General features: G+C 35.7%; 2 protein-coding genes and 1 pseudogene across 2 annotated transcripts; all 3 read left to right on the forward strand.

The window, feature by feature from the left end:
* The first annotated feature begins 1896 nt into the window (after positions 1-1896).
* LOC110413354 (pentatricopeptide repeat-containing protein At1g06140, mitochondrial-like) lies at positions 1897-3099 on the forward strand (annotated as a pseudogene).
* Positions 3100-8966: 5867 nt separating this feature from the next.
* Positions 8967-17426, forward strand: PARP1 (poly(ADP-ribose) polymerase 2). The gene is made up of 20 exons (XM_089783116.1): positions 8967-9285; positions 9619-9668; positions 9758-9947; positions 10981-11167; positions 11268-11607; positions 11947-12142; positions 12212-12364; positions 12468-12528; positions 12602-12665; positions 12746-12997; positions 13375-13612; positions 13718-13827; positions 13918-13997; positions 14128-14288; positions 15217-15408; positions 15553-15661; positions 15791-15873; positions 15976-16113; positions 16201-16383; positions 17037-17426. The coding sequence occupies exons 1-20, from the start codon at positions 9142-9144 to the stop codon at positions 17082-17084; spliced, it is 2979 nt and encodes a 992-aa protein (XP_089639242.1). The 5' UTR covers positions 8967-9141; the 3' UTR covers positions 17085-17426.
* Positions 17427-19951: 2525 nt separating this feature from the next.
* On the forward strand, positions 19952-21431 carry LBD16 (lateral organ boundaries-domain 16). Its single transcript, XM_021425096.1, has 2 exons — positions 19952-20452; positions 20845-21431. The coding sequence occupies exons 1-2, from the start codon at positions 20144-20146 to the stop codon at positions 21160-21162; spliced, it is 627 nt and encodes a 208-aa protein (XP_021280771.1). The 5' UTR covers positions 19952-20143; the 3' UTR covers positions 21163-21431.
* Positions 21432-21612: the final 181 nt, after the last annotated feature.

A 21612-nucleotide genomic window follows, 5' to 3' on the forward strand; every position in this document is an offset into this window, starting at 1 on the left:
ATAGATGGTAAAACTTATGTGTCCATTGACTTAAATAATTTTGGGACGAAATGTATATTTTTAATTCTAATAGACTAACATGTAATTATGAACAAAACTTTATGAGGGAAGAGTGTTTTATCCTATATCTTTATTGATCATTCATTTATCTTCTTGTAGTTCATGTTATACTCAACATATGCCTCATTGTACATTCTTAATTAGGACTACTTAAAGTAATATCAAAGTATAGCAATGCCCACATAAAAGAACCTAATGATCTCAAGTTGAAGAATTATTTACATAATTGACACATGAGAATACTTTTATAGACACTTGAGTGAAAGTATCAAATGGACTTTTCATGGTTGATAATGTTTAGTAAACTTGCTTTTATAACAAGCATTCATATGTTAGTTTTAAGTATCTTAATACATTAATCTATGAAATCAATTACTTAATTCACAAGTAAGAAACATAACAAATTCTAATCTTTTGGCTTATACCGATATGCTATCTTAGTAAAGCATTGATAAGGAACTTTTTCAGAGTGATGCTTTCATGCAATGAAAATTTCATAATTATAGCACATTATAATTCCTGTACAAAGTGTATTCACTTCAATAACTTTATCTAACATATGAAAATATATAAATTCATATCTAAAGAAAACTTTTTTTTAATGCAATGCATAAAATCAAAGTTAATATTTTCTATAAAATATGTCGATTGGCTTGTATCAACTCTATTAATCTCCCACTTCTTTTAAAGCCAATCGCTTATATATCTAATAACCATGCCTTCCATGTGGTGGTCATGTTTATGTTGGGACAAGACCTTAATGAAAGGATTTGCTAGATTATCCTTTAAAGTCACATGTTCACTCTTTATATCACCACATTTGATAATCTCTCAAATCAAGTGGTAATGCCTTAATACCTGTTTAAATCACTTAGGAGACCTTGGTTGCTTTACTTGTGCAATAACTCCATTGTTGTCACATTACAAAAGTATTAGCTCAATAATGCTAGGAATCACACATAGCTCTTCCTAATCCAAACTACCTTTTTTGTCGCCTTAGACTCAAAGATGTATTTGGTTTCAATCATAGAATATATGGTAGTCTCCTAGTCGAAACTTTTCCAAGTAATCACACCTTCATTAAGATTGAATACAAATTCTCCTTGTGACTTACTATCATCTTTGTTATATTGGAAGCCGACATCACTGTGACCTAACACATTGAGTTCCACACCTTTATAAATCAAGAATATATCTTTAATTTTTTTAAGTACTTAAGGATATTCTTTAACAATATCCAATGACATTCACTTGGATTAAATTTGTATCTATTTACAACACTTAGCATATGATACATCTTGTCTAGTGGATAAAATCATTTACATGATGTATCTAATTGTTGAAACATATGGAATCTTATCCATGTGATCTCTATTTTCTTGTGATTTATGACACATGTCTTTTAAAAAATTTATGTCATGTGACATAAGCAAGTATCTTTCTTTTAAACTCTTTTCATGCCAAATTGCTTTAGCACCTTGTCTATATATGTGAAGTGAGAAAATTCAAACAACTTTTTAACTCTATCCCTATAAATCTTTATTCCCAATATGTAAGTTGTTTCTCCCAAATCTTTAATAGAGAATTTCTTGGATAACCAAATTTTGGTTTATTTTAACATAGCTATGTCATTTCCCATGAGTAATATGTCATCGACATATAACATTAAGAAAACAACTACATCCTCACTAATCTTCTTATATACACAAAGATCATCATTCTTGATGAAATATAATTCATTAATTGTTTCATCAAAACGAATGTTCCGACTCCTAGATGCTTGTTCCATAAATGGACTTTTAAAGTTTGCATACCCTATTAGCATTTTCCTTGGATATGAAACCATCACGAGGTGTCATACACCTTTCTCTTGCAAATTTTGTCTTACTCACTCATGCACCAAGGTTGCTACAGGTAATGTGTGTTAATGGCCTTTCCTTATGCAATCATCTATTCCTTTTATAGCTATAGTCACCAAAAAAGCTCCCTAGACTTGGATAGCAATCAAGTACTTAAGGTAGTTTTAGTTTCCAACAATTTAATGTTTTAAAAGGAATTGGAAGTTTTTGAACTATTTAGTAGAATGAAGAGATCAAATTTTGAATTGGTTGTTTTTATGTTAAAAGGGTTGGTTCGAGCTTGTGGAAATATTTTAGATGGTATATAAAGGAAGATGTTTCATGGTTTGTGTATTAAAAAGAACTTCAATGGTTCCACTGTTTACTTGCAAGCATTCCTTGTCAAAATATATTTAAAATATGATTTGCTTGGTTTTAGGTTGAAATTGTTTGAAGATGTTTGTGGAAAGGATGTGGCTTTGTGAAGTGCGATGATTTCTGAATTGGGAAAAAAATGGAAAAGGCTTGGAGGCTATTTTCTTGTTTGGATAGATATTGCAATGATCATTGACTTTAAACTTGATTACATTAGTTAGCATTCTTCTTGCTTGTTTCTCAATGGGGTCTTTGAAACAAGGAATGAATGTTCATGGTTACATGCTCTACTTTTATATACATGTATGCTAGATGCGATTCTGTTATGATTGTTTAAAACATTTTTAGTGAGATGCCAAAGAAGAATGTAGTTTTTTGGTGTAATGATTAATGCTTTTGGAATACTTGGTTTATGCTCAGAAGTTTTGGCTTCTTTGATCAAACGAGATTAGAAACCCAAGTACCTAATTCTATAATATTTGTTTCATTTCTTTCAGCTTGTAGCCACTTTGGAAAAGTTGCTAAAGGATGAAAATATTTTAAAGCAATCACTCAAGATTATGGGATTGTTCCAATAGAGGAACATTATGGTTGTATGGTAAATTTATTAGGAAAGGCTAGGAAAAATTGATGAAGCTTTATCCTTCATCAACAACATGCCAATAAAACCATGTGCTAGGGTTTGAGAGGCTTATTGAGTGCATATAGAATCCATATAAGGGTTGTATTAGCTGAAAAAGTAGCTAAAACCCTTCTTCCTTTAGAGCCCAATAAGGCATCTATTTATGTTTTACTTTCTAACATCTATGTTGATACTAGCAAGTAGGAATTGCTAAAAAATAAAAAAAAAAAAAGAAATTTGGCAAGAAAGGATTGCATAAGATTTTTGGTTTTACTATACAATTAAAGTTGGGAAGAATCAATGCATAGGATGAATTAACTTATATAGACACGCAAATAGAGCAAATATTGAATTCTTTTATAGAAAGAATGAAAGAACTTGTGTACTGAAAACAAGCTTTGTTCTTATTAGCGTCATGATAAGATGAAACAAGAAATTGTTTATGGCCATAGTCCTTATCCCACATAAGTGGCATTAACGAATTCAAAAGATCTAAAAGAACATTCGGGTATTTTTTCAGCAGCTTCCACATAAAGAGTATCGAAAAGTTTGCTTATAAACAGATCTTCTTCTCTATAAATGCTCATAATCTTTCCATCTACTATGAACTTGACTTTCCAATGGAAAGATGATGGCACAACCCTAAACATAAATGAGTCCATGGTCATCTTAACAAGTAATTGTAGGATAAGACGATGTCCATGACTTGAAACTCTATAGTGAAGCTATAAGGGCCAACTTCTATAGGTATCTTGATATCTCCCATCACTTTTCTTCTTGTTCCATCGAAAACCTTAACTATCATATGACTTTTCCTCATATAAGACATATCAATTAGTAGACGGGTCAAAGTTCTCATCGGCATCACATTCAAGGATGAAACATTATTAAGTAGCACTTTTGCAACTGCATAGCCTTTGCATTTAGTGGTGATATGTAAGGCCTTGTAATTTCCCCTAGCTCCAAAAAGGATTTCTGGATCACTAAAAGAAATGATGTTGCTTACTAAATGTTCCCCATGAAGTAGTCCAAGCTTTCTATTAATATGTAGTGATCAAAATATGCCTGATTCAAAATCCTCATTAATGAGTTCCTGTGTGGTTTGGAACTAAAGAGCAAAAATAGTAGTGAGATAGGAGTAGGTAATTTATTCAACTATTCAACCACATTGTATTCACTATGTTTAATAAATTTTAGAAATTATGCAACCTCTTTTTCCATCATAGGTCCTTTCGAGTCATTTGTCAGTCCTTAAGATTGCGTTTTGTCTTCATTCGAACCTTGCTCTTTTTCTTTTCCTTTCTCTTTTTTTAAGATTCTCTAAAGCTTCTGACTTATAACAACATTCGCTACGGGGTAATCACTTCGACATTGGTTATACTTACAGAACTAGCTTAAGGTGTAGCTATCTTTTTCCCATGTTGGAAACTTGTATGCTGTAGTTATAATTCCAAGGTATAGCCTTGTCACTTTTGTAAGGGAAAAGTTTAAGAACTTAAATGGTGACTTTTGCCAGTATCTTGTCCTTGACAAATTTTTCTTTCTCTTCATTGAAAATAGTTAGAGGTCTTAGCTTAACTTGATTGGTCAAATTCTATACTGAGTACTCCATTATCAATTTCACTAATGGCTTTGAAGCTTCTACATAGAATTTAATCAACGATTCATCCATCATTCTTTGTATCTCCTTTCGGAATGGAATACAATCTTTTGTAAGATGCCCTAAAAATCTTTTATGAGATAAGCAATAAGGACCTTGGATTCTTTTTAAACCATTCATGATAGAATAATTTAACCAAATTCCAAGCATATTGGTTTTCACCAAAGCTTTAAATACCATTTCTATAAGTGATTCCACCTCTCGAACATTCCTTTTAATGAACTTTTCCTTTTCCTATAGTACTTACTCCAACTCCAGTGTGGTTTGGCAATGGATTATCATTAACACCTTGGTCAGTTTTCTTTTCAAAGTTTAAGAAACCCACCTTAATCAAGCCTTGCACCTTGTGTTTGAAGGCTGTGCAGTTTTCTATTGAGTCACTTTCAACTCCATAATGATAATCGCAATGTGCGATAGGTTCATACTATATTAGAAATAAAGGTTTTAACGGTTCTTTGTATAAGGGTGCCACAACATGATTTGCGACCAACTGTGTGAACAATTTGGCATATGATATTGGAATTAAGTCAAACTATAGTTTCTCTTGCCTATTCTGCCATTCTCTTAACTCATTGGTTGTATTATTAAGAGATACTATCAGTTGTGGGGCTAAAGCTAAAACAGGCGTGGGAGCAAATAGGTGAATATTCACCAAGTAAGGTGTTCGTTGAACAAGAGCATATAAGTAAAAGTTAGGTAAGAAGTTTGGCATTGGTAGGTACAAGTATGGACTCTCGAATGTGTTGTTCATTGTTGGGTACCAAGGATATGAAGGGTAAGGATGAGAAGGGTTATAAAACCCATATTATGGTTGCCCCAAGGAGAAAGCTTGGTTTCTCTTTCTTTCTTTTTAAAAGGATTCCCTTTTTTCGTGTTTGTTGCCTCATTTCCTTCCATTTTGTCTTACTTGATAGCGTTCTCGATCATTTCTTTGAAATTTCCATATCAACCAAATGCTTTGTAGCATTCCCAACCAACCTTTCACAATAGGGTGCTCACAAAGTATTGACAAACATAATTGTGGTTTCTTTTTTAGTCAAGGGTGGCTAAACTTGAGAAACCATGTTCTTCCATCTTTAACCATATTCTTTGAAGCTTTCAGTGGGCTTTTTCTCCATATTTTGCAAAGAAAGACAATCAAGAGCCATGTTTATAACATGCTAGTATTGGGCCACAAATGTCTCAGCAAGGTCATTCCATGTATGGATTCAGTTGTGGTTTAACTAGACATACCATTTTACCACAATGCTTGTGAGGCTATCTTCAAAAAAATAGATCAGAAGTTTATCATCATGTGCATATGTAGCCATTCTTCTACAATACATGGTGATATGTGTAACTAGGCATCCATGGAATAATACATGTCCTTTCTTTCTACCATATGTAACCTCTCTTTTAGCAGGTCATACTTTTGACAAGCTTTAGGGTTATCTTTGGATTCAAAGAGACCATACTTAAGTTTTTCCAGCTTCTTTAGATCATCTAAATTAGGCATAGAAATAGGATCGAAATGAGCCATTCCCCTACTTGGCCTTAGTTAAACATAGGTCGGAGGTAGTCCTATAGCTAAAGACATTTTGAAGAATGGATATGGGCCAACTTGTGACCTAAAAACTTGAAGGTTTCTCATCTATGGTGGGGTGAATCCCGATGGCTATGCAAGTTCCACATTGGTATCTGATGGTTGTAGCTCTTCTAGTACACAAGAACTTTTCATCACCTTTTATCCCTTATCGGTAGATATCATTTCTAGAATTTTAACTAACTATTCCATTATCTCCTTCGACTTCTTCTCAATTTTATCTATCCTCTTCGATTACTCATCCTCGATCACCTTTAAGCTAAATCTCGTGTTGTATTTGTGAGGAATTTGGTTTCTCGAAGTTTAGTGCTATTTAATCATTTTCATAAGCATAAGTTAAAATTTTATTAACTAATTAAATAATTGACAACAAATAAACATTAATGTTTTTTTCTACACCCTTGTTGAGTGAATCATGCAATTCTAATGCAAGTGGAAAAATGCTAGCCATCCAACAATAATTACCATAAGAAATCCAAATCCATAAAACTAAACATTCAATTACATCCATATTTAAACATTTACATCATTGGTTTCAAAAGAAAAGTCCAACTCGATCATATTAATCCCATACTATCTTAAGGTGACCTATTAGATGCTCACTAAGCTTATCTTTTGGAAGAATCTCTTACCTATGCTCTTCAGTATTATTTGCCATCTCCTTTGCTTTAAAACTACTTCCTTCATTTGCATCAATATCCATTCCATTTCAGATCACTTCCTTCGAAGATCTTGTTCATATAAATCTCCCACTTCTCACATCTAAAAGTATTCTTGCCTAATGACTTCATGTTGCTCTTTATAGCCCTTCATGGTTGCCTCAATTAAGTTGCAAATGCTCTTGAACTCTAGTATGATTTTCTTTTGTAATTGTACTTTATGTTGTAAAGTATCATTACGGTTTGCATCTCATGAATTTTGACAACCAATGATGAACATGTCACATTTGAACTTTTAAACTTGTTTCTCCACTCATTTCGTTCTTCAAAAGCTCTTTGAACTTTCCTTGATGCCTTTTTCTTTACTTCTTCTAGTTCAGCTTCATATCTATGTTTCATCTCATCATTCCTATCTCAAGCTTCCTTCTAGCCAACTCACTTTGAAGGTGAACATCTTGAGGCTCTAGAGCAATAGGGAGTTTAAATACACTTTTTGGAGGACAAATGACATATTTCACTCTTTGGGTATGCCATGCTAAATATTCAATAGTGACCTCGTTAATGAACTTTCCTGATCCACCTACTCGTCTTTTTCCAAGCTTGAGCTATTTTCTAAATCTTCTAAGTTCCAAGCTCTCCACATGTGAATTCTAGCTAATTAAGCTATGGGTCATAAGTACAAATTGGTCGAATCCAAACTGCCTTCACACCATTATGGGAGCATAGTAACTACTCCCTATTGCCGCATCAGTGGTACCCATGCCTCAACTCCGCACTTGTACATTACTTGCATCTTAAGCATCCAAGGAACTCTTCAAGTCACCTCCACACTTATCAACCTCTTAAGTCTTGTAATCCATTCTTTTTCCTTTCTTGCAAACCTGCCACTCATTTTTCATAGAATTCAATGATAGGATAACTTGACGGTAAAAAGGGCTTTTGGAATATGTCAACTTTGATGAGTATGGCTACTTGGGTGGAAAACCCCCAACCACTCCTATTGATTACAATGCTAAACTTACTAAGGCTAGTGCAAATTTTGAATTTGTTGATCTTACTGTTTATAGATAGTTAGTTGGCAAATTTTTGTATCTTACTTTTACACGTCCTGACATGACATTTGCAGTTCAGTGTTTGTCTCAATACATGGATAATCCAATTACCATTCTTTTACTAGCTGCGCATAGGGTTCTCAAATATCTCATGGGCGTTCCTGGTCAGGGATATTTTCTGCTGGCTTTGATGTGAAGTTAATTATGTTTACTGATAATAATTGGGAAACAGAGATAGAAATAGTAAAGGAAGAGTAGTAAAAAATGAAGGAAGGAGAAAAACCTATTCGAATGGAAAGACGCAATTGCCAAATATCGAAATACCTACCTTGAAATAAATAAAAATTTCACCAAAACAATGTAAGTAAAAATAGAAACAAAGCGAAAGAGGGAATGGAAATCAGAAAATCAAAGAACAATGAAGAACAATGAAAATGAAAGAGAACAAATAAATAGACAAAATAAAGATAGAAAGAGTAAAAAATCAAACCAAGGAAGAAGAAAATTCTAGAATCATGTAAATAACAAAGAAGTGGAGAAAAGCATAGATAGAAAGAATAAAGGAAGCAGCAAAATCTATCATAACGAAAAGACAAAACTATCAAAAAGAGATAAAATGATAAATAGAATATAGACTTTTTCATGAATAGAAAACACATTCTAAGGTTTTAATTGGTCATGTCCACGACTAGCTATTAACTCTTCAATTGTTCTCTTTTTGAAACAACTTTTAATATATATATATATATAGATAAGATATGATTTGTTTTGATTACAAATAATATTTAACATATACAGTCTTAAAAGTTGAATGAATATTTATAATAAATTAAAAAACTTAAACATGTTAAATTAAAAATAACACTAGTACTCCACATAATTTTGTAATACAGAAAAATGCTATTGACATGGCAAACTATTATTGGCCGCGATAACCAAAAGATTAAAAGACCAGAAAAGGCAACCAGGCCATGGCCAATGGACCAGGTTCGACAATAACCGACAAAAGCCCGTGATAACATTCTTAGAAAGGGCCAAAAAAAGCAAAGAAAAACCCATGGAGCTGATTCGCCGTGAATAAAAAGGGGAATTTTCATTTTAACCCCTTGAGAAGAGAAGCGTAATAGAGAAGCCAAGCAAACAGATTCTCGCAGTCGTTGTTTCGGAAGATTCGCTTCCATTTTCTTCTCTTATTCCCGCACCTATAAATACTTCAAGAAAACCCACAGTGACAACTAGACAATCTACTTCTTTAACCCCTTGCTGGTTCTCGAGAGAAACAAGAGAGAGCAAATGGCCAACCCGCCAAAGCCATGGAAAGCCGAATACGCCAAGTCGGGTCGATCATCTTGCAAAACTTGCAAGAACACCATCGACAAGGAGGTCTTTAGGCTCGGCAAAATGGTCCCAGCCACTCAGTTCGATGGCTTCATGCCTGTACATTTCCCTCCACTACTTCTTTCTGCACTGATTTTCTTGTTGTGGGTCTTTCTTTTTTTGGAGAATTCAGGGCATGTTAAGTACATGCAACTGCAATTCTTTTTTGGGTTTGTGAGATATTGCTTAGTTGTTTGCCTAATCTTTTCTTTTTGTCAATTTCGATCTTTTTAGGCTTAGGCATTAAGTTTCACTCCCATGTACTTGTAAAACTCAATGTCTTCATTTTTGTATTGTTATTTTTTACCTTTTACATAAATTTTACTCATTGCATCATTATGGATGCTTGCATCTTCTAACTTTGTACTTATGTTTGCCTGTTTTGTGAATTAGATGTGGAACCATGCCAATTGTGTACTAAGGAAAGCAAACCAGATAAAGTCGTACGTATTCTTCCAATTGTCTTCTGTGATTTCCGTAAGATAATCTCTATTAGATGCAGAGTTTAACTCTTTATCTTTTTATTGTGTAGCATTGATGATGTTGAAGGCATAGAATCACTTCGATGGGAAGATCAACAAATAGTTAGGAACTATGTGGAGGACGGCGGACCTGCAAATACAAAAACTGTCACTGTTACAGCTATGGAATATGCTATTGAAGTTTCGCAAACTTCTCGTGCTACTTGCAAGCATTGCAGCCAAAAGATTATGAAAGAAGAGGTGGATTTTTATGTTGAATGCTTTTCTTTATCTATTTATGCTTTTTATGTACTTGGTTTTGACTTTAGTTGCTGAATTGTGGTTTAGTAAAATGGATCTATGAATTAATGGCTTATCGTGTGGAAGTGTATAAGGTTGAAAATCTGCTTCAAGGACCCAGTAAACGCACTCTTCTTTTGGTTCTTGGCGTTGGTAAATATTTCATGGTGATAGAAACTTGCTTCATGTGTGACGACAGATTAAAGATTTTTTTCATTTTGGTAGCATGATAAACTGTTAGATGTTGGATGAGTAAGATAAAAATGGTTTCACATGGTTGGAGCATTGTTCTGAGATAAGGGCTGGATGAGGTGCATATGTTATTATGCTACTAATGGTTGGGTTGATAGGATAACTCTATTTTTTTTTCTGCATGGTCTTTCCAAGAGCATTTAGTTGTGTGCACATTTTTTCATTTTTCATCTTTGGAATCAGCCTGTCTTGTACCCTTGTTTTTTCTCACAAATTGGTTTCAGGGTGGTTTCTTCAAATCAAATCAAATGTGAGATCTATGTGCTTGTAAAGTATCTATCTTTGGCTTCCAAAAAAGAGTTCTCTTATATACCCTTCTTTGCTTTCTTGCAAAGGATGAAATATTTTTTTTTCCATTTTTCAGACAAATTAGGATTTTTTTTTAATGTGTATGATGTGATTCCCTTTTTTAAGTATCCCCACTCTAAGCATGTAACATTTTTTAATAATTCCATTTTCTTGGGAGTTAGAGAGTCCTTGGTAGCAATATGAAAATTATTTTATCAGTTAATTCCTAATATTGCAATTGATCTTAAATAAGATTGATATATCAAAGAACATGGTAGAAGCAAGAGGTAAATTTTGAAATTCATTTGTGGTATGTGCTGACAGTTTTATGCTGTTGCTTAAGATTTAGGTATTCTTAATGTTTTAAGTATTTTTTCAAGACAGCATTGGTGATGCTAGTTGTGCACAAATGAGTTTTGACATTTTCGTTCATTGATTTTTCTAATATTGTTAGGTTCGTATATCCACCAAGCCCAAGGGCCAAGGATCCAAGGGATTGGTGTGGAATCATGCCATGTGTTTCATGGAACTGTCTCCTGCTACTCAAGTGGTGAAGTTGCCTGGATGGGAAAGCCTTTCCTCTTCTGACCAGGCAACTGTTCGTGCACTGGTTAAGAAGGTTCCTTCTGCTGCTAAGAATGGTATGGGGTTTAACTATCCTTTGTTTTCTCATTTTAATGCCATAGTGGTCTCTAAATTTTGATTTAGTTGCTTTCTCTTTGAATCATGTTGTCCCTTCAGACAAAGGAACTGAGGTACCAGAGGATAAACAGCTACAATCAACGTCCAGAGCTGGCACAAAACGTAAAAAAAATGTTGATGATGATCAGAACTCAAAAGTCACTAAGTTGGAAGGTGATGTGCCATCTAGTAGGGCTGGGTCTACAAAGAACGCCAGTGACTTGATGGATAAAAAGCCAAAAGATTCTGATCTGGAAAGTAAAATGGAGGCCCAGACTAAAGAACTATGGGCTTTGAAGGATGACTTGAAGAAGCATGTGACAACAGGAGAACTGCGTGAGATGCTTGAAGCCAATGGTCAAGATGCAACAGGATCAGAACTTGATTTGCGTGATCGTTGGTAAGATCTTTATTATGCGAAGATATTTGAGATTGTGTTTTCCTTTTCTATAATCATCTAGTCAAGCACTTTCATGAATGTTTTATGAGTTATTTTACTGTAGTGTATGATTTTGCAGATTCCTGTGCTTGATCTGTCAACGGAAGCAAATACATTTTACCTATATCAAAAACTTGATAGTTCAATCTGTTGTTTCGATATTTTTTTTGTTTCAATTTTGCATATCTAGATGTAATTTTTTTGATGAAATTGCTGAATGATTAACACCATGCTATGAACATAAACTTCTAATTGTCAGCACCGAAATTGAAAGAATTCTTTTTGTATAATTTTGTCCAGTGCTGATGGGATGATGTTTGGAGCACTTGGTAAGTGCCCCATGTGTTCCAGTAGTCTTCGATTTTCTGGAGGCATGTACCGTTGCCATGGCTACCTGTCAGCATGGAGCAAGTGTTCTTACTCTAGTTATGAACCTGAACGTGTTAAAGGGAAATGGAAAGTCCCAGATGAAACGGATAATGAATTTCTTAGCAAGGTATTCGACTAAGATTCATTGATATAGGTTTATGAAACTGTAACTTTTTCCTGACTCAATTTTTTTCAGTGGTTTAAATCACAAAAAGTAAAAAAACCCATTCGCATACTGCCTCCATCTGCTTCTTCAAGTCAAGATGCTAATGACCAATCCCAAACTTCAAAGGTTGAAAGCTTGGCAGATTTGAAAGTTTCTATCGCTGGATTACCTCAGGAGTCCATGGTAAAATCTCTTGCACGATATTTATAATTTAGTGAAGTTATGTTGAGTTTGCTTGGAATAAATGTGAACATGTGTTCATATCTTGAGGATATTTGCTTCTCAGGAAGAGTGGAAGGGCAAAATCAAGGGAGCAGGTGGTATTGTTCATGCCAAAATCAAGAAAGGTTCGTGCTTACTGGCTGGATTTTTAACAATTGCTTGCTTTAATTGGTTGGTACCTAAAAAGTCATGTTGCAGATACTAACTGCTTTGTTGTGAGTGGGGAGCCGGATGGTCATGATGCTGAGGTCAGGAAGGCAAGGTAAAGCTGCCTTCATGTTTCTGGTCTTGAGTATGTATCTTGTTCCATTCATTTTAGTTCACAAGTGTTTCTGTTTTCAGGAGGATGAAATTGCCAATCGTTAGGGAGGACTACCTTGTTGATTGTTTTAAAAGACAGAAGAAACTTCCATTTGATTTGTACAAAGTTGAAGCCATTGGTGAGGCCTCTAGCATGGTCACTGTTAAAGTAAAAGGCCGAAGTGCTGTGCATGAAGCTTCTGGTCTGCAGGATTCATGTCACATACTTGAGGATGGGGGAAGTATATTTAATACAACTTTGAACATGTCTGACCTATCAACTGGTGTTAACAGGTGCATTTTGCCCATCTGTCTCTTTGGCTGGCTCTTTAATCTGTTATGTTTTGCTGTGACTTTCCTGCTTTGAAGTTTGTGCTGAATGCTTTTCTTGTTGCCAATGGAACGATACAACGTAATGATTGTATGTTCCTTGTTTTTTCAGAGGATAATGAGGGGCATTTTCCTCCCTCCCATCCTCATTGAAGACTCTGAGATATTTATTACTTTGGAAACTTAGCTTTTTCACCCATTACTTTTTTGACTCTGTTTTGTATATATACTTATTGCCACAGAATTTTGCCTCTTTGCTTTTGTAATCTCCTACTTTATGCTTTCTTTTGATTATTTCTACTCTCAATGAATATTAACTTCTACTTGTTTGGCATATGAAGTTATTACATCCTCCAAATAATCCAAGAAGATAAGGCGTCAGATTGTTACGTGTTCCGTAAATGGGGTCGTGTTGGGAATGAAAAAATTGGTGGAAACAAACTAGAAGAGATGTCAAAATTAGATGCAGTCTCTGAATTCAAACGTTTATTTCTTGAGAAGACTGGGAATACATGGGAGGCATGGGAGCAGAAACAAAATTTCCAGAAACAGCCTGGCAGATTTTTCCCATTGGATATTGTATTGCTTATTTCCTTTCAATCTCTCAGCAAATGTATTATGTCCCTTGCTTGGGTAGTGGATTCTCATTTCTTATAGTTCTCTTTCACATGACGGAATTTGTAGGATTATGGAATTAACAAACAGGTGTCAAAAAACAAGCACTCTGATGCAGACAGTCGACTTCCTCCTACGTTACTTGATTTGATGAAGATGCTTTTTAATGTGGAAACATACAGGAAATGGCGCACTTTCCAAGCAAACTCTCCCCTCTGTCTTACTCTGTCTGAAATTATTTAGATGTCTGAAAGACCCATTCTTGACTGCAGGGCTGCAATGATGGAGTTTGAGATTAATATGTCCGAAATGCCACTGGGAAAGCTTAGCAAAAGTAATATTCAGAAGGGTGCGTAGTTGTAAAAGTTTCATTTATTTTTCTGTATTATGCTCAACATCCTTGTTTGTTGCCTTATAGGAGTTAAAATTCTGTTGCATGCGCAGAGTAAAATTTTAGTAACCATATCTCCTTGCCCCAGGTTTTGAGGCATTAACAGAGATACAAAATCTATTGAATAGCAATGCTTATGATCCTTCTGTCAAAGAGAGCTTGATTATTGATGCCAGTAATAGATTTTTTACTGTTATTCCTTCTATCCATCCACATGTCATAAGGGATGAAGATGATTTTAAGTCTAAGGTACAGATTCTCCATCTTATTTCCTTTTCCTGATTTTTGAGCCTGTTGTGTATTCATGCGATTCACTTGTGAATAAGGGTACTGCCTCACTGTAAGTCATGTGCTTTAATTTCCTTTGAAATGTTTAGTGCAACTTATAAAATTATGTTACACCTGAAATAGGGCCAATTTATGCTGTATCGAATTGTTTGGGGATTGATTCTCAAATTTTGTATAAAGTGGAGTAGCCGGTTTCATTTACTGGGATGTACCTAGTTGCATTTATTTGTTTGGTTCCTGTATGTTATGTTTAAATGTTTATTTATTTCAAGCAGTCCCCATTTTGTCTTGTTTTGAACATTGGCATTCACATGTTCAATTCAGAAACAAATTCTTGTGTAGGATTGATTCTTAATTGCCTTCTATATTTTTTTCCCCCTGAAACACTAAAGGGTGTTATGCTGTTTCCTTAAGACATCTCAACTCTTTGGCTGCAGATTAAGTAATTAGGTTGTAGCTTTTGTTTAATTTGTGAATTGATTGTCAATAGCAATGCCTCTAACTTGTAACTGGACTTTTTCTCCTTGTCGTTGCAGCATTATGCTGTTGGTAAATAACATTTTCATTACATAGAACCTACACTTTATCTGGCACTTTGATAGTTGGATGTTATTTTGAGCCTTAGAGCACACTGTTGCAAATAAAAAGAAGGAAAATAGGAAAAATTTTATTGGCTGCTGTGTTCTAAAAGTGTGGATGTTACTAAGATATATATGTTTATTGCATTTGGATACATTGTATGCAGAAGACAGGAAGTTGGAGTTGAAACTTGCTCAAAACTCTTGCTGAAAAAGTGTTACTTGTTTTGAAGCGTTAACTGAACTTTGCAGTTTATTTTATCTTTCCATGGAAGGAATTTGTGATCCTCCTTTGTGCTTGAGAATGGTAGGTGAAAATGTTGGAAGCTCTTGAAGACATTGAAATAGCCTCAAGAATAGTCGGTTTTGACAATAACAGTGATGATTCCCTTGATGAGAAATATAAGAAACTCAATTGTGATATTGTTCCCTTTCCTCATGATAGTGAAGAATATCGGTTGATTGAGAAATATCTCCTTACCACTCATGCCCCCACTCATACTGTGAGTCCGTTTTCTTTCGTGAGAGTGACAAGCTCCAACTCCACTGGTTATGGGCTTGTTTATTGTTTGTCCTTTCTTTTTCTCCCTTTCTAAAATAGGCTCAATTTGCATTAAATATTTACTACTGCTATATGTTACTGCCAGGATTGGACTCTTGAACTGGAAGAAGTATTCTCACTTGAAAGAGAAGGAGAATTTGATAAGTTTGCTCCTTATCGAGAAAAGCTTACAAACAGAATGCTTCTCTGGCATGGTAAGTGGTTATTTATTTTCATGGGAGAGATTCATTGTTTTGATGCAAATGGCTATAGGTTGGGACAATTTCCCTGATGCTATTGTTTTTGAGATCTCTTGGTCCATTGTGAGATATTCTTCTATGCAGGTTCTCGGTTGACAAATTTTGTAGGAATACTTAGCCAGGGACTGAGAATAGCTCCTCCAGAAGCTCCAGCAACTGGCTACATGGTTCTCTTACATCCTCTTTTCATGAATGCTCATTCATCATTGCATACGTGATATATCTACTTCTTTTGCAAGACTAACGGTTGTAATTCTTTTCCATTCCAGTTTGGCAAGGGGATATACTTTGCTGATTTGGTCAGCAAGAGTGCTCAGTATTGCTATACTCATAAGCAAAGTCCTGTGGGCCTAATGCTTCTCAGTGAGGTTGCCTTGGGGGAAGTCTACGAGCTAACAAAGGCCAAGGTTAGTTTACCCTTTTTTTCCATTGAATAGAGAACTTGGCATTTCTTCGATATTTCTCCACGCTTACTTTTCCTTATTCACATTTAGTATATAGAAAAGCTACCAAAAGGAAAGCACTCTACAAAAGGCCTTGGCAAGAAAGTACCTCAGGAGTCTGACTTTGTGAAGTGGAAGGATGACATTATTGTTCCTTGTGGCAAACCAGTTTCATCCAAAGTGAAGGCATCTGAGCTGATGTATAATGAATACATAGTTTATAACACAGCTCAAGTAAGTTCTGAGATTTTTGCTGTTAAATTTCTCAAAAGCTTTCCTTGTAGTTAACTAGAGTTGCAGTTTGGACTTGATGGGTTGTCTACCCTTGGTGTATGAAAATCAGTTAGACCTTTGGTTCTTTGCTATGTGCATTAAGCATATCCATCTATGCATGATAAAATATAAAGGTTGTTGGAAAGGCAAATATACATTTTCCAAATTCTCTCTATTCCCTTTCCCCTAAAAAATTTCATCATTCTTTTTCTGTTTTTAGTGCTTTGAAGGTCTTTTCTTTTCCCTCTTTTCTCTTCTAAAGAATTGGTTGAAGTTAAATGAACAATGGATTTAATCCTTGGAAATCTATTGGTTGGAAAACGCCTGAAAAGGTTTGAGGTAAGAAATTGCTGGCATTCTTCAGGAGGAAAGACTAAATGGCTTAGTTTGAATTAACCTCTGACATATATCCTTCTGGGTGTAAATAAATGGCCTTTGTTTGAAACTGATTGCACTGTGTTATTATTAGTATTATTATTACTCTCAATCTACCACTGCTGCTGCAGCTGCTACTGCTCCTGTTTTTACTAGTTATATCATTGTTATTTATTGTTGCACTCGATGTTTTTAATGTGATTGTGCACTTACCATGTGCATAATGTTATCATGGACAGGTTAAGATGCAGTTCTTGTTGAAGGTGAGGTTTCATCATAAGAGATGAGGCAAGATGATGGATGTTTATATGTACTTTGGCGAAGGTCACAATCTGTAAATGCCAAAAAATTGAAGTTGGTCTTTTTTTGGATTTTCTGAAGGAAGGTTGGGTCTTGATAAGATCTCTTTTTGGGGTTAGCTTGGAGTTGGAGATCTTTTAACTTGTCTATTATCGATGTGAATGCTGTTTGTAAATTATGGAAAAACACTCGCAACTTTGATCTTGTAAGATTCCATCATCTTTTCGCCCTACATGGTGGGATTAAATGGTAATGAATCTACCAGCTTATTTCATCCTTACAACATGAGCAAATTCAATTTGCATGACATTTATGGAGTTTAAAAGTGTATTCATATGACAAGCACTGATAGCTTCACTTTGAAGAGCCTAGAGTTCTATGGCACATTTGTCACAGGTTGAGAATTTAGGCCTATTTCTGGCATCTACGAATTGACAAGTTTAAGTCGGTCTCCACCCTGTGTCTTAGTTTTCTAGCACTTACCAAAGAAACGAAACGCATAACAAAAGGGTACTGTTTATCACTCTCAGTTCCGCAACCAGATATGCTACAAACGAGAGATATCTTATTACTGATAGAGAAATTGTTAGTTTGCATGTGCATGTGAGCCATGTCCATGGATGACGCTGTCACTTGTCGTAAAAACTATAAATGCTGTAACGTTGAGCGGCTAGAAATGATTTGCAATTTTCCATGGCAATGCTAAGCCTGGTTATGGCAGAGGCTTGGCGAGGAAGATGAAGTCAGGAGTATGACAGTGGAATGTGCTTTTTGGTGCAAACTGCCATGTTCCTCTGTTAGGGAGTGACGAACCTTTAACCCAGCTATGCTTTCTTTATCTCTGTACTCGTTTATTTGGGCTACACGGCTGTTGTTGTGGCAACACGCCACGCCATTTTAATCCCAGGTTCCAGCTGTTTTGGGTAGATCGATATATTTCCACGTCTGCTGACGGCGGATGCAAACATAACCATATCTATTAAGATTACCTTTTGTTAGCATATGAATTGATCTGAAATGCAATGGATTGTTCTCATACTATATTGTTTTGTGGAATTCAAAAGGATACTTGTGAAGATTGTACGGATACAACAGGGAAATAATGTATACTGTACCATTGGGCTCTTTTCTGTCTTTATTTTTGGATGAGATAATCGTTTTACAATTATTTGAACAATCAGTCCTGCTAAAGAGACTCCTGATTTGATTGCCAGTTTCTAAATTGTCATCACAAATAATGATCCATCCAAACTCTGTTTATGTTTTCCAGATAGAATTCCACATTTTTTGTAGCTTCTATTTAGAATGGAGGATAAACTGAGCTCATTAATTTGTAAGAATCTTTGATGGATGGATGGTGATTACCAATCAGCCAAGTTAACTTGTGTTAGCAATTTGGTCCTCCTTTACGTTGGATCAATTTTCCAATTATGGGAACCTCTGTAGGATATACTACAACCTGGATCTTTGATTGAACTGAGAAATTATTTTGTTGTTATACATGGAGAGTAAACGTGCATCGGCGACAAGAAACATTGAATCAACAGACCTCTGCGATCATGGGGGACAAGAAAAGTTGCAAAGTGCAAAAGGGGTTTCGCAGTTGACAGGAAATGCCAAAGAGAATGGAGTGAATGTGGTGAGTGTATCAGGTTAAAAGTGGTAACTTTCGATGGCCCTGGTCCAGCAATGAACGCTGAAAATATTGCTGTCCAGAATAATGCCCCGCACGCATAATGGTTTTTGTTACATCATGTGTCTGCGAATCCCACAGGAGATTTGTGCAATTTAACTCAAAAGCCAAAGCCTGCCTGCACCTTCTAACTGTTTGATTCTCCAAAAACCATGATCTTTCCTTTGCACAGGGCTCTAGTAGCATAACGCGTATTCATTGTTACGCTCTCTTCTTTTAGGGTTTCAGGGAAAAATGATGGCCTCACTTGGAAGTAGGTTACCCTTTGTTTTGTTGCCCCGTCTTTTGTCTCTCGTGTGATACATTCATGTACACGAGGGTGAACTCAACTTTATTACGAGTAGGCAGAGGAGCACTGTTTTCATGAACCAGCTAAAATTAAGTCAATGTCTATGTTTCCACAAGTCCAAACAGCAACAAAAGCAAAAAGTAGCTCCTTTGCTTCACCTTGGCTCAAAGTGCAAAGCAGCATTATTGAGGTGCAAGAAAATTAAAAAAAAAAAAAGAAAAGAAAAAGAAAGAAAATGTAAACAGTTGTTCAGTATAATGTAAAAATCTAATGGATTTGTCATGTTTGAAGCTGAAAGAGGACCCCACAATGTCAATCTTCCCATATTACACAAATTAAAATGTAAAACTCGTTTAGAATCATTTAAGCAAAACCGAAATTAAAATGATTATCTTTGAAACAAAGGGTGATACCTGATTGTCAAACAATAACGCTACAAGCAAAGTGTTTCTCATAACACAGCAACAACATCAACCAAATGCGCACCAAAAAACAGTGTCGTAACTCACCCAAGTGGTTGTCGGTAGGCTTTACCGGCAGGTGGCAGTAGGAGCAGCGCCCACAAAGCGACAAAGAGCGGCAGTTCCAAGGTGCGGCGATCGGCGGAAAAATTAAATTTACAAACTTTTCTTAAAAACCAACCCCAGAAATCAAACTTTGTTGTATTAAAAAACACAACTTCTCATAAATAATGTGACCAAAGTTCAAATCATATTACTTGGTCTAACCCATTAAAATACAATCCCCATTTTTGCACAAACCATTAATAGATGTTCCCCCAGAACCGTACATACAGGCCTGCAATGTCCCCCATTCACACTTCTTATAAGACCACCCCCTTTTGTTGTGCCCCTCAAGGACCCCCCCAACAGCCCCACGCTCTCGCCTAGCCAGCCAACCCTCCCCAAACCCATATTTTCTTTTAGCACCATTTCCTAGTGTACTCGTGTGCCTTGAAAATTTTAAGATTATTTCTCCCCTTCCTCCATCTCTAGCTACTCTACTTATTTGTTTTTTCCCCTTCCCTCAGAGCTCTTTCTCTTTCTCTCTCTGTACTCCCTGCCATGGCATCATCCGGCTCTGCCACTGCCACTGCCACTGCCACTGGCTCCCCTTGTGGTGCATGCAAGTTTCTGAGACGAAAATGCGCCTCTGACTGTATTTTTGCGCCTTATTTTTGCTCGGAACAAGGCCCTGCAAGGTTTGCAGCCATTCATAAAGTTTTTGGTGCTAGCAATGTGTCCAAGTTATTGTTGCATATCCCAGCTCATGATCGTTGTGAGGCGGTTGTCACCATTGCTTATGAGGCTCAAGCAAGGATTAGAGATCCTGTTTATGGTTGCGTTGCTCATATTTTCGCCTTGCAACAACAGGTTAGATGATTTTTTCCTTTTCAAGGAGGGTTTCATATTTAGAACAAATATTTTCCCATGTTCTAATTTGAACATTTCTAAAAGGTTTTACTTGTCGGCTAAGATTCATTGTGGAAAGATCAAACTTCTTAAATTCTTTGACTCGAGTACCGTTTTCCCTTATTCTTGTTTCCTTTTTCACCATTTTTCTTCATTACAGAAGAGTTCTGGCAATGATACAGTTGCTGAAAAAGATTAATACTACAGATCTTGTATTCGAGAGTTTTTTTGTTTTTCCAACCGAGTTTCCTTTTGTTTTTGATTGGCTTAACTTTAAAAAGAACCGACACACAGATGCCATTATGCAACCATTTCCTAATCTTCTTGCATATTCTCTTTTCTTGATTTCATAGGTGGCATGCCTGCAAGCTCAATTAATGCAAGTGAAAGCTCAACTGGCTCAAAATGCTATGAATTCACATAACATAGAGAGTCAGTGGCAAGGAAACCTTTCTGGGCTGCCTTCCATTCCAACTTATCCAAGCTACATGAATCCAATCTCCCCACAAAGCTCACTTGAGTCAGTTGAACCCAACAGTGCCGATAGCATGAATATGCAAGAAATACAAAGCAGAGAGGAGTTTTCTTTCCAGGGTTATCCTAAGAAGAGACTATATAACAGTGATCTGGGTGAGCTTCAAGCACTTGCCCTTAGAATGATGAGGAACTGAACTGAAGCATCCTTTTTCATTTTTTTTCTCTATGGAGTATGGTCCTGCTTCTGTTCTGATGGTGATCTTTTTCCAAAAGAATGATGTATATACCGAGATTGTTCCCAAAAAGAAAACTTACTATAACTTTGATCATCAGCCTACTGTTGGCATTTTCCTTTTTGTTCAACCAAAATTTTTATTACAACTTGGAATTCAGCTCTATCTTCAGTCCACTCATTCACTCATAGCTGGTGCAATAAATTACTGGGGGTGGTTAATTCCCTTTATGAGGATAAATTTGTCTGTTCTGATATCTGAATGATAATTGGTCCTGGAAACTTATCGTTTACTTGGGGGGTGGTTAATGAGGATAAATTTGTCTGTTCTGGTATCTGATATTAATTTGTCTTGTCCTGGAAACTTATAGTTCACTTGGGGGTGGTTTATTCCCTTTATGAGGATAAATTT

This window comes from Theobroma umbraticum, unplaced genomic scaffold (genome assembly GCF_002168275.2).
Source record: "Theobroma umbraticum cultivar Fairchild unplaced genomic scaffold, ASM216827v3 scaffold_4.1, whole genome shotgun sequence".
NCBI classification, from domain to species: Eukaryota; Viridiplantae; Streptophyta; class Magnoliopsida; order Malvales; family Malvaceae; genus Theobroma; species Theobroma umbraticum.

Excerpts from the sequence above, each read along its gene's own strand:
- LBD16 (XM_021425096.1), top strand. The coding sequence starts at position 20,144 with ATGGCATCATCCGGCTCTGCCACTGCCACTGCCACTGCCACTGGCTCC. Across the intron at positions 20,453-20,844 it reads TTTTCGCCTTGCAACAACAG|GTGGCATGCCTGCAAGCTCA; the intron begins GTTAGATGATTT and ends TTGATTTCATAG.
- PARP1 (XM_089783116.1), top strand. The coding sequence starts at position 9,142 with ATGGCCAACCCGCCAAAGCCATGGAAAGCCGAATACGCCAAGTCGGGT. Across the intron at positions 12,143-12,211 it reads ATAATGAATTTCTTAGCAAG|TGGTTTAAATCACAAAAAGT; the intron begins GTATTCGACTAA and ends AATTTTTTTCAG. Across the intron at positions 16,114-16,200 it reads ACGAGCTAACAAAGGCCAAG|TATATAGAAAAGCTACCAAA; the intron begins GTTAGTTTACCC and ends ATTCACATTTAG.